A 12,229-nucleotide genomic window follows, 5' to 3' on the forward strand; every position below is an offset into this window, starting at 1 on the left:
TTTAAGCCTTTTGAGGTGCAGTGCTGAAGGGTCCGCTCTCCAGGTGCTCTCTGCCATTCGCATCGAACGCCTGTCGTCATTGAGTCTGTCGTCATACCAGGGGTTAGAGGTTTTGGTGGAGACTCTCTTCAGTTGCAGTGGGGCGACTTCATTGACTAATGTATTCATAGATTCAAGGTAGTGGTCAGTCAGTGATTGAACATCCGAGGCACCTGAAGGGGGAAGGAGGAGATTGCCGATGTGGGGAGGCAGAGTAGAGGGGTTGAGATTCTTCATGTCCCTTTTCCATGTTTTGGATTTGATTGGTTGAGCCGGGTTAGGTTTAACTTTTTCATTGATAAAGAAGGTGATAATGTGGTGATCTGACCAGTCGCAGGGTAGAATCGTCTCCAGTTGTGTAGAATTCTCTTTGGCAATGATGAGATCAAGTATCGAGCCTTTGTCGTGTGTTGGTCTATCGCATATTTGGGTGAGGTCAAGCGCATTAAGGAAAGTTATGAGACTATTCACCACTGTGTCTTTCTGATCGTTCCAGTGGAGATTGAAGTCACCCAGGTAGACTTGGGTGGTCTGCCGACCGGCATTGGAAGTGATCATGTCCATGAGTTGTTGGGTGAATATGAGATTGTCACCAGGCGGGTGATAGATGAGATGTAGAGCACAAACTTGTTTGCCCTCGCTGGTGATGTCGAGGCAGAGGAGTTCACAGGAGGAGAGGGAGGGGGAGGTGACTTTAGTAACGGAGAGGTTGCTTCTAAAAATGCATGCAATTCCCCCGCCCGTCTTGTCTGAAGACCTGTCTAGCCTAATGATGTGATAGTTGGGGGGGACTAGTATGTCCATAATCGGGGTAGAGGCTTCAGTGAGCCAAGTTTCTGTTAGAATGGCTAGGTCCAGATCCCTAGCTGAGACGAGATCAGCGATGTCGGAGGAGTGTCTCTGGGCCGATCTGCAGTTGAGTAGGATGCATTTGAGTTTAGGAGAGAGAAGGGTAGTCGAGCTTTCTAGAGTGAGGGGAACTTTTCTGAGGTTGTTAGGGACGGAACCTCTGTTGTTGAGTGTTGGGAGCCTCAGAGGGTTTGTAAGAATTGTGGGTATGGGGATGTGTGTGCTGGATATGTGTTTTACCGGACCTGGGCCATAAGAGCTTAGGAGAGAGCATAGGTCGCGGTCCGACAATGTGTTGAGGACACGGCGGGGGCGGTGGGAGTTGTTGCGAACGGGGATAGTCGGCCAGCGCGGATGTCGTTGGAGGCGAGGGTATGTAGGGCGGGTGCGTCCTTTGTAGGGTAGAGGGATGATGGGAGGTAGACTGGGCTGTGATGAGAGAAGGTCTTTGATTGCGTGGACATCTTTTTTGATTTGTAGAATATCCTCTTTGACTTGTTGGAGGGTGGGTAAAGTCAGGTCAGGGGGTGCATTGGGGATGGCGTAGGTGGTGAGAGCCATTGGTGAATGGTTGTGTAGTGAGCTGGAAAGCGGGCAGGGAATCAAAGGGGGGGGGGATATACTAGCGTTGTTGGAATGTTCTGCGGTGCAAATGGGTGGGATGGCATTCAAAGAGTGGGTTGGGGGTGTGGGTGAAGTAGGCGGTGAAGGCGGTGGGTGGGAGGCATAGGTAGTGCCGTCAGTGGGAGACGGTGCCGGTGAGTGGAAGAGTGAGTGAAGGCTGAAGACAGTGGGGGAGACCGGAGGGTAGTGAGGGCTGAGAGTAGGAGGTGGGAGAGAGGGGGATGCTAAGGTAGGGGAGGTGGTATATTCTGTGTGTGTTGTTGGGAGGGTGTGAGTGTCGTGGGTGGGAGTGGGGAGGGAGCTGGGGGGGGGGAAAGGTGTCCGCCGTGGGGGGTATGGGAGGGGGGGGTGGATAGACTCCGAGTGGTGATGTTATCATATGGTGGCGTGTTGTGGGTGAGAGTTGTTCTGTCAGGTGTGAGAGTGTCGTGGGTGAGAGTGGGGAGGGAGCTGGGGAGGGAGAGGCGTCTGTCGTGGGGGGGATGGGAGGGGGGGGTGGATAAACTCCGAGCGGTGGTGTGTTCAGGTGGCGTGTTGCGGGTGGGGGTTGTTATGTCAGGGAGGAGAGGGATAGGGGGGATGTGAGTGGGGGTAAAAGGGGTCATGTTAGAGGGGCGGTTAGTATAAGAGGTGGCGACATTTGTGTCTGTCCTTGGGGAATGTGGGGCGTTGACAGCAAGTGGGCCATTTACTGGGGTGCTGGGGGTGTCTGTCCTTGGGGAGTGTGGGGTGTTAATAGCAGGTGGGCCATTTACTGGGGTGCTGGGGGTAGAGGTGTTGTAGGTGGGGGCTGCGACGTCAGGGGTGATAGTGCTGGTGGAGATCTGGGTGGGGGTCCGCAGATTGGAGAGGTGCTCTTTGAACTTGGGGAACAGGTTGTCTAGTAGTTCCAGGTTCTTGTCCGTGGATTGAATTAGGACAATCCCGTTGTTATAGATAGTAATGGTAGTCCTGCCAGGGAAGAGGTGGGAAGGTGTGATAGAGAGAGTTAGGCCATGAGTTGTTTTCCTGGTGGAGGAGACGGTGAGTAGGGTTAGGAACGCTTTTCTCCATTGGGATCTGCGTGAGGTGTGGAAGATGATATCGGTATTCAGGGCTCCATTGCCCGGTGAGAAGTAGGTGTCGGCAAAGGGTGTTTCAGGGTGCGACCTCATGAAGTTATGTTTAAAACGTTTAGTGGCTTTTTTGGTGAGGGTGGAAGGGTAGTTAATTCTAAAAGTGTGCTTGCCGTTGCGCTCCATTTTAGAGGCTGTAATGTTGGGTGTAGGAGCTAGGGCGTCATAAGTGACACTAGTGAGCATCCAAAAGAGATATGAGGTAGCGTCCAAAAGAGATATGAGGTAGTATGTATCTAAATCTAAATCACTGTATCTGAATACAATAATCACAATCAGACTCAGCAGTCGTTGTAAACATGGTCAGAATCAAAATCTAAATACAATAATCACAATCAGACTCAAAATACAACGAAAACAGGATGTAGGAAGTGGTAATTGGTGCAGTCCAGGGAGAGGAGTGGAATGGGTTCACCTTACCGCAAAGGAAGGAGACAGAAATATGTGAAGGGAGATCGACGTAGAATAGGCATAAAGATACTAATAGTAATAATACAGGTATGAGGTAGCATAGTAATAATAATAATAAAAGTATGAGGTAGCAGTCGGTGCAGTACTGAGATAGAGGAAGAAGGGTACAGCTTATAACAGTGGATAGTCTAGAGGTGTAATATTAGTGATACACTAGAACAAGATACAGGTGTACAGAGTGAAGAGATATGTAGTTTTTAGACATAAGAGGTAGTTAACGGTGCAATACTATATTGAAAGTGCGAGGGGTGTAATATACATAAAGGGATATAATATTAATGATATACCAGGTCAAAGTATATAAACATAATACATGTGCAAAAGAAAAGCAGCAGGAGTCAGAGATGCCCCTAGTGAACGGCCAGAAATATATGAGGTATCCGTCAGTGCATTAAGAACATGTAGAGGTATAATACTGCAATAAACGGTAGACACTCGGTACTTGAGATTAGGAGAGAGGAGAGTTAGGGTCAGACCACTCCAAAATGGCCGCCAAAGTAGAGGAGATAGCTACGGCAGTCCTCTCTTAGTTTCTGTTGCTTTAGGCACAGGGAGGGCAGAGTCAGATTCTAGATTCTGGCTGAGCAAGACCAGATCCTCTCTTGCTGGGAGGGAGTCTTATCTGTAATATGGTCTGTGTGGGGGAGTCAGAGTCAGACCTGGGAGCCTCGTGGGCCTCTTCGATGCAGAAGTCGATTTATTGCTGCCGTTTTATGGCCACAGCCATTTTGAATAAGGCACAAAGGAAAAAAAGGGAAATGTATGCAGGGTCGATAAATACCTTCTTATAGTTCTGCCCATATAGACCCACGATGTTGCCAGCGGAGTCGTGCAAAGTGAAGCCTTTTTTCCTGTTCTAGAAATGGGGAAAGGACGCACACCGCTGTTGCACCGCCTTCTGGTTGATGTGTGTGCGCGACGTGTGTTTCCCCTACTGCCCCAGGTCTCAGGAGACAGCCATCTCCTCCGTCGGTGGTGGAAACAATAACGTCACTTCAATTCACCTCAATTCCCCGTGCAGAGAGGTAGGCTCCGGTCGGGCCATTTTCCGATGTCCCCCACTGACCCAAGTGCGTCATGGCTCTAATCCTGCTGCTCTCTGGGCGGCGGCGCCTCACCTCCGGTCACCTTCGGCTCCCGTCGCAGGGGCAGTACAGGCTCCTGCCATGCGTCGCTGCTCGTCCGGATCCCGCGCTTCCCCGGGCTCCCCTCAAGCTGTTGAGGCTTGAGGGGAGCTGTTGAGGCTGTCAAGCCTTCATCTCCCTTCCAGTCTGCTGCATTGTCTGTGCCTGTGCATCATACAGGAACCCTCCCAGGCCTTTGTAGCATCAAAGACACCTGAAGTAATCTCCCTTGGAGTGAAGGAGTCACTCCCCTGCATTTGCAGGCACCGCAACTAAGTCAACCAATCTGGAGATCCTAAGTTCCTCTGGAATGTGTGGACTCTGCAACAGAGGTGGTGGTTTTCCACAGCTCACGAGGCCTGCCCTGCCCTCTCACCAAGTTTAAGACCAGTATCCCTCGTGGGGGTTTCAATAACTGAACCCCTTGTACACCGCGTCCTACTTGCAGTTGCAAAGCCTTGTTGGCTTCTTTGCAAGAAGCGCTGCGGGCTCCAAGTAGCCCCTACCTCAAGCACCTCCAGTGACCAGAATCTTCAGCCACACCGCATTATGTGCATCGTGGCCTGCATCGTTTGGTGAGATGCTTGCGGCCCTCTCGTGACTCCGGTGCCTCCGGCCTGTGGGTCCACTTGAGTGTCACACTTCTTACTTTTGTGCTCCCCTGATTGGTTTAACACGGTGGCATTTATAGCAATGACCTGTTGATAAGGTATTCAAATGCTGTTTGCCTCTGTGATAACAGTCTTTTAGATATACTAATTTACTTCATTCACTCAAAGCAGATTACTTCAAAAACACTGCCATAAGGTTTTTTTTTCCCCTTCAGAATACGTTAGTATATCCTTTTGGCACTTTTCACCAGAAAAGGTTTGAGCATTTGCAAACTAATGCTGATGACTGTACCCGAGTTTATATTTACATTAAAAGAAGTGGGGTTTAAACACAGGAGTTTGCAGTGCTGCACAATATTTAGCATTAGCTAAATATAGAGAAGTGTAAGTACTAATTTGCTCGTAACAGTTAAAAAAAAAAAAAAAAAAGGTGGACGAGCAGCCTTCCCATATCGTTGCAAACACCCAGCAAGATGGGTGTTTTTAATTTTAAGTCTTCCTCTCCTGTGCTCACACATGCTTTAGCTATATAAAAAAAACAACAGGGCCACCACATCAATAATATACAGCCAGATTCGTCAAGGGAAATTGTGCTCGCAAAGGGCCAGATTCTGAGAATCTGGCCCTTTGCGAGCGCAATGTTTGCATTTGGGATTCATCATCCCAAATGCAAAACTCGCTATTACAGAATTCGCAATTTAGCGAGGAATAGCAATTAAGGAATCTCTATTTGAGATTCCTTAAATGCAATTCATGAAACTTTTAAAATTTGCGAATTCGCAATTTCCGGACGCTATTTACCACGAAGTCTGACTTCGTGGTAAATAGCAAAAAACTTAGAAAAATGCACTTTAGTGCATTTTTCTAAGTGGTATGTTACACACACACACATGTCCTTTGGACATGTGTGTGCGCAACATCAGGCTACATTTCCATTTCAGGGGTGCTACAGGGTGTCCTTTGGACACTCCTGGCACCCTTGAAATCTCATTCTTATTTGCGATTAGCAAATTGCTAATCGCAAATAAGTAATAACTCCCCATTCATTCCTATGGGCCTAAACTCCCCATTCATTCCTATGGGCCTTTAGGCCCATAGGGATGAATGGGGAGTTATTCCTTATTTGCGATTAGCAATTTGCTAATCACAAATAAGGAGGCTGTAGGAATCGCAATTTTTTTTGCAATTCCTACATGAATCCCGATTTGAGAGTCCTTAATAGCGATTCCTTAATAATCGCTATTAAGGACTCGCAAATCGGGACAATGATGAATCTGGGGGATAGTGTCCAGCAGAAAATGGGCACATACTGAACCCAAACGTTTTGCATATATACCAGTCAGTATTTACTTCATATAAACACACTTTATTATTTACTGTAAAAAGAGCGTGGGTGCTTTAAAAACATATTTATTTTTTAGCACAAAAGGTAGAAGCACGCTGCATTTACTAAAAATGCATTGCGCTACTCCTTCAGAAGCAAAATGACAAACATACCTTCCAAAGTGTGCACATGCTCCCATAACACTTAATAAACAGAGTTCTCGAAAGTTTGCAAATAAAAAGGCAACAGGACCAGCTGTGTGAGCGCGTACCATTCCTATTCTGCTGTAGAAACCTCGCAGGGTGTGTGTTTTCAATTTGAACTCTTCCTCCCTTGTGCTTACTCCTCTTCCTCCTTCATCTCATGACAAGAATTAGGCTCTATATCAGTAACAGCCTCCGTCTACAAAGTCTAACGCCTTAGCTCCTTCCACGCTGATGACGGAACCGCTCCGTCATCAGCCGCGGTAGCGCTGTGCTGATGACGGAGCGGTTCCGTCATGGCCCGCTTGACGTGCCTGCGCGGTGCTGATATCGCGCCTGCGCGGCGCATTCTATTGAGCGGACGGGGCCATGACGGAACCGCTCCGTCATGAGCACAGCTCAACCAAGGCTGGTTACGGAGCGGTTCCGTCACCAGCATGGGCGTGCCGCGCGCCCCCCCCGCCCTCTTGGCGCTGAACGGAATAGCCGTCGCAGCGAAGGTGTTAATAAATACAAAAAAAATAACACTTGTGTGTCCAGCTGGTTAGGAGGTATGTTAGGCGCCCTATCCTGATCAATAAGAATAGTGTCCACAGAGGATGGTGCAGATGTTGCTAGAAGGAGATGGTGGTTATCACACTGCACACACACTATGTCCAAATATATTTTCTCAACCTTCTGGACAAAGAAGGTAGCCAGATCCTCACATTGCTGTTTGAGTGAAGTGGACCTAGATTGTGTTTTGGAACCTGCGAGCTCCTTAACAATACTAAATAGTATTTTTTAACAATTCAGGGCATCAGAAATGGTTGATGAAACATATTCAGCACGGGCTGTCCTACAGAGATTGCTACATTTTTTTGGCCGTTTTATAAATGTATATATATTTATAAATAACTGTGCCCAAGACCCACGGGGTAAGTGGTTGCAGCGTTGGGTTAGCATTTTCTATATAATTGGGAATCCATTAATTGATTGAACTTCCTTCCAGACTACTTTGTCATGGTTATTTTCCTCCACTAAACTTACAAGCTCAGAGTTTTCCTTTTATAATATCCAGATAAGCTGATGTAAGCTAGCACCCAGACTTTGCCTCAGCTCTTTTAGTGCTCTGTAAGTCTGTATGCTTCATCTAATAATATATATTTTTTTCTCCTCATCTCACCGTGTCAAGTCTTTGTGGAACTTTTACAGCCATATTCTCCACCTGTGGGCCACTTGGCTGACCACACTTCACTTGGGTCACCTTTAGTACCGGGGACATGGTGTAATCATTGGAGCGACTGGATCATTGTTAGATTTCTACCCCACCTCATTAGAGGGTGCCAGATGTTAGATGGCTTCTCGTCTGCCCTCTCGTATTCCAGCCGAGCCATGTTAAAAGATGCTTTTAACCAGTCCTCACTTCTCAGAGGAAGACGGTCTTTCCATCTCCTACATATTTCCCTCCTTGCCAGTAGGATCATATACAATAGCAGCCCTTTTTCCTGCCATGTGGCCATCTGATAGAATAGACCGTCATCCCCGAATGTAATCAAAGAGAGGTTAACTTCGACCCTGGTCTTAAAAACTCCCAACAATACGTGCCCCACATCTTTCCAGAAAGGTTCCAGCTCTTTACATTCGGAAAACATGTGGATGTCATCTGCCAACAATACCTGACATCTCGGACATTTTGGTGGCGGTGTGGGGGCAAATTTCGCGATTTTGTAGGGGGTATCGTAGAGCCTATTGACCACGAAGAAATTATTCTTTTTCAGACAAGCAGGCTTTATATGTTTGTATAATGTCTTCAAAGATGGTTCGAGCATGCCCTCAGCCTGCGGAACCATGGAGAAATTATTCCAATTCCTCCATGGTTCCGTAGGCTGCTTCATCTAATATTAAACTAATCGTACCTTGATTTGGGTCCAAGTGATTATGTAATGGGATAAGAGGACAGACTATGTTTTGGGGTGTCACATATGCATCTTTTTAGGCAGGAACAATGCCCATGCCAGAGGGACATGGCAAGAGGTGCTAGAAACCAAAAATGAGGGCTAAGTATCTTCAGACTGTTCTTCAATGGGCGATGTTTTTATAGAATCATTAAATAATTTCTAATATACTGAAAACTGGACAAGAATCAAGCATTTGTAAATAGCTCAGTCATGAACGGGGCGACATTGGATTAGATTGCAGGTGGTGGGTGGACAAGACATGCATAGGTGAATTTCTGGACAAAAAGACGAGCCCGGATGATTCTGCCTCCCATGTGCCTAGTGGGCACAGTGACAATGATCATGCAGTTTTCAGGTGATTCGTGACACTCAGGAAGCATTGGGGATCTTGGTGACCAATTGCCTTGTATGGTCACAGATCTGGTAATTGATTGCTTGGTAGTAGTTACTACTGGGCATTAACGACCATCTGCTGCCCTAATAACCTGATCCTAGTGAATTAAGTTTATTCAGCTGAGTCAATTAAGATCGCAAGATGTTTCAAGCCTACTTACTGCGAAGTGTAGAGGATTGCAATCCCGGTGCATTGACTGTAGGCGCTTGTACCTACTTGTTCATCACCATTTAAGAACCTCCTTCTCCTACCGAAGTACATCCACCCAGACGCCACGTGTGTGTGTGTGTATATATCCGATCTCAGATGTATTCTGCACTTCCGATACCACCCAGAAAGTACAACTGTATTTTTTCCTCTGCCACAGGTGGTGCTGGTTATAGATGCGGATAAGCCTGGGAGCGAACGGGATGACTTCTTTTTGGGGGTAAGTGTGCTTTATCTGAACTTGTTTGTGCAGTCCTTGCTGCCTCTGGTTTCGTGCTAACCACCTACTTTGTTTTAAACCCAAGGCTATCAACTGCTTCTTCATTGTTTACTATTGTCTGGAAATGGCACTGAAAATCTTCTCGCTGGGGTTCAAGAACTACGTATCATACCCAAGTAACATGTTTGATGGGCTGCTGACGATCATACTGGTGGTAGGTTCTTTATCATCTCGTTCCACAAACATGCAGTCGTCCACACTACCAGCCTGCATGTCTGACATTGTGCAATCACTACCTCCCCATAATCATGCATACCTAACTGTCATCACGCGATTTCACAAGTAAAGGCATCTAATACTGTCCCATCGCTCCATCGACAAACATGAAATGAAATGAAAAAGAAACTTCTAAAGCGCACTGCGGCCAAGCGGCTTCCTGGCGCTAAGGATCACAACAATGTCTACCAAGAGGGCACGAAAGAAGGGGTTTAGTCTGGGAAAGCCTGAAGGAAGAGGAAAGTTTTAAGAGCTTTGCGAAAATGAGAAAAGATAGGAATAGAGCGAATAGAGAGAGGGAGAGTGTTCCAGATCTGAGGGGCCCGCACAGAAAAGCGGGTGCCACCTGTGCGGGATTTGCGGAAACGGGGGACGTGAAGAAGAGAAAGGGACGAGGACCGAAGCGTGCGGCTGGGAACGTGAGAGGAAATCAGAGAGTTAATAAAGTGAGGAGCGGAGCGGGCATGCGCCCGAAAGGCCAAGCAAGCAAGTTTGAACTGGGACCTAAAATGAACGGGGAGCCAGTGGAGGGTTTTAAGGGCAGGGGTGATGTGGGAAAACTTGGGAAGACGAAGAACAAGACGGGCCGCCTGGCTCTGGATGGCCTGGAGACGACGAGTCTCGTAGGCTGGGATGCCGACATACAGGCCATTGCCATAATCCAGGCGGGAAGTGATAAGGGCAGTGATGATGAGTTTGAGGGCATCAACAGAAAAAAACCGGGAGATTTTGCGGATGAGGCGGAGGGAAAGGAAACAAGAGGATACAACAGAACTGATGTGCGCGTGCATAGAAAGATCATTACTGATCTTAATACCCAAGGTCCGGACAGAGGGAACAGGGGAAGGAGGGGGACCAAAAGAAAGGGGCCAATGGGCTGAAGACCAGGGATTAGAGGGGCCACCCGTGAGAACAAGCTCAGTCTTGTCAGGGTTGAGCTTCAAATGATTGAAGCTCATCCACTGAGAGATAAAGACCAGAGTAGAGCTAAGCTTAGAAAGGGAATAAGTGGGGGAGGATAGATCAAAGACGAGCTGGAGGTCGTCCGCGTAGTTATACACTGAGACCCCCAGCTCAAGAAGCGAGGAAATAAGAGGACGGATATAGAGATTAAAAAGAAGGGGGGACAAAGAAGAGCCTTGGGGTACCCCACAAGTGACAGGGAGGGGAGGTGCAGAAAAGTGAGAGAGATGAACAGCCTGCGACCGTCCCTGAAGGAAGGACGCGATCCAGGAGAGGGCAGAGCCCTGGATGCCCGCTGCGCTGACACGGTCAAGAAGGATGGCATGATCGACCGTGTCAAACGCAGCGGACAGATCCAAAAGGACTAAGGCCTGGGGAAGATTGGTATCGGCCTTGCCCTTCAGTTCATCCAGGACCGCAAGGACCACGCCCTCGGTTGAGTGGCCTGGTCGAAAGCCAGCCTGGTGAGAGGCCAGGATGTTATTCTCCTCTATGTAGGAAGAGAGGCAAGATGTCACATGGCTCTCAAGAATTTTCCCTAGATAGGGAAGAAGGGAGATCGGCCTTCGATGGAAGGGAAGGGTCCTGGACGGCTTTCTTCAGGATAGGAAGCACGATGGCAGACTTGAAAGAAGAGGGGACAGAACCCAAAGCCAAGCAAGAATTGAGAAAGGTTAGGGGGGGGTGGGACAGCTAGTGTAAAGGGTTCTAAGAATGCGGGCAGGAGCACAGTCCGCCGGCGAGCCAGACTTGACCTTAGCCAGAAGGTCAAGAAATCAATCAATCAATCAATGGCATTTATATAGCGCGCTACATACCCGTAGGGTCTCAAGGCGCTGGGGGAGGGGGGGTGCCGCTACTGCTCGAACAGCCAGGTCTTCAGCTTCTTCCTGAAGGAGAGGTGGTCTCGGGTCAGGCGCAGGTCGGTCGGGAGGGAGTTCCAGGTCTTGGCGGCCAGGTAGGAGAAGGACCTTCCTCCTGTGGTCGCTCTTCGGATGCGGGGGACGGCGCAAGAAAGAGCTCAGGTGTAATGGGCTTAAAGTGGTCCAAAACAGAGGGGGAGAGGGAGGAATGATCGGGCACGTCGAGATAGGGCACGATCGGAATGTTGGCCTTAATAGTGATTATTTTATTGATAAAATAGTCATTCAAAGAATGACAAAGAGATTGAGAGGGGGCGGGAGAAAGGCCTGCGCGGTCAGAGGTGGCAAGGCTACGGACCAGTGAGAAAATCTCACGAGATTTGTTAGCCGAAGAGGCAACGCGGTCCGTAAAGTATTTCGATTTGGCGGCTAGGATGGCTGATTTGTATTTTTGAAGAAGAGCCTTATAGTTCAGGCGGAGAGTGGGGCAGTAGTCACGACGCCAGCGACGTTCAGACCGCCTGAGCTCTAATTTCAGGGATCTGAGGTCGTTGGAGAACCACTTGTGGGCGTCGTGAAGGCGGGCCAATCTGATCTTTTTAAAAGGAGCGGCCTGGTCGCAAGCCGAAGAAAGCCAAGTACGGATAGCATCCGCCTGATTTTCCACAGAAAGGTCGGTCAAGGTAGGAGCCGATAGAGACAGAGAAGAAGAGAGATCATTGAGATCAACCTTATTCCATGCACACCTATAACTGGCATTGCACCATACGTGGTACGTGTCTGCTATGTTATCTGCTTTAATTGTTTGCATTTTTGTGCGGTTCTAATATGACTGTCGATAACCTAAATTTGTTCATCAAGTTGGGACTCCAGGCCACCCTCTGTGACAGAAATACCACAAGTATGGGATATTCACCAAGGTAGGCTATAACAGACGGTCTACACAATATTTGAATATCTGTAAAATCAAAGCCCTTCATCTTCAAGAGGTGTTCTAACCTGCCAT

General features: G+C 48.1%; 1 protein-coding gene across 1 annotated transcript in view; it reads left to right on the forward strand.

Moving 5' to 3' along the window:
- Positions 1-12,229, forward strand: part of TPCN2 (two pore segment channel 2) — a 228,681-nt gene that overhangs the window by 153,298 nt on the left and 63,154 nt on the right. Inside the window, exons 15-16 of the mRNA XM_078684245.1 lie at positions 9,062-9,121; positions 9,207-9,335. Coding sequence (XP_078540371.1) covers positions 9,062-9,121; positions 9,207-9,335 — 189 coding nt within the window. The remainder of the gene's footprint in view (positions 1-9,061; positions 9,122-9,206; positions 9,336-12,229) is intronic.

The sequence above is a fragment of the Lissotriton helveticus genome, chromosome 3_2 (assembly GCF_964261635.1).
Source record: "Lissotriton helveticus chromosome 3_2, aLisHel1.1, whole genome shotgun sequence".
Taxonomy (NCBI): Eukaryota; Metazoa; Chordata; class Amphibia; order Caudata; family Salamandridae; genus Lissotriton; species Lissotriton helveticus.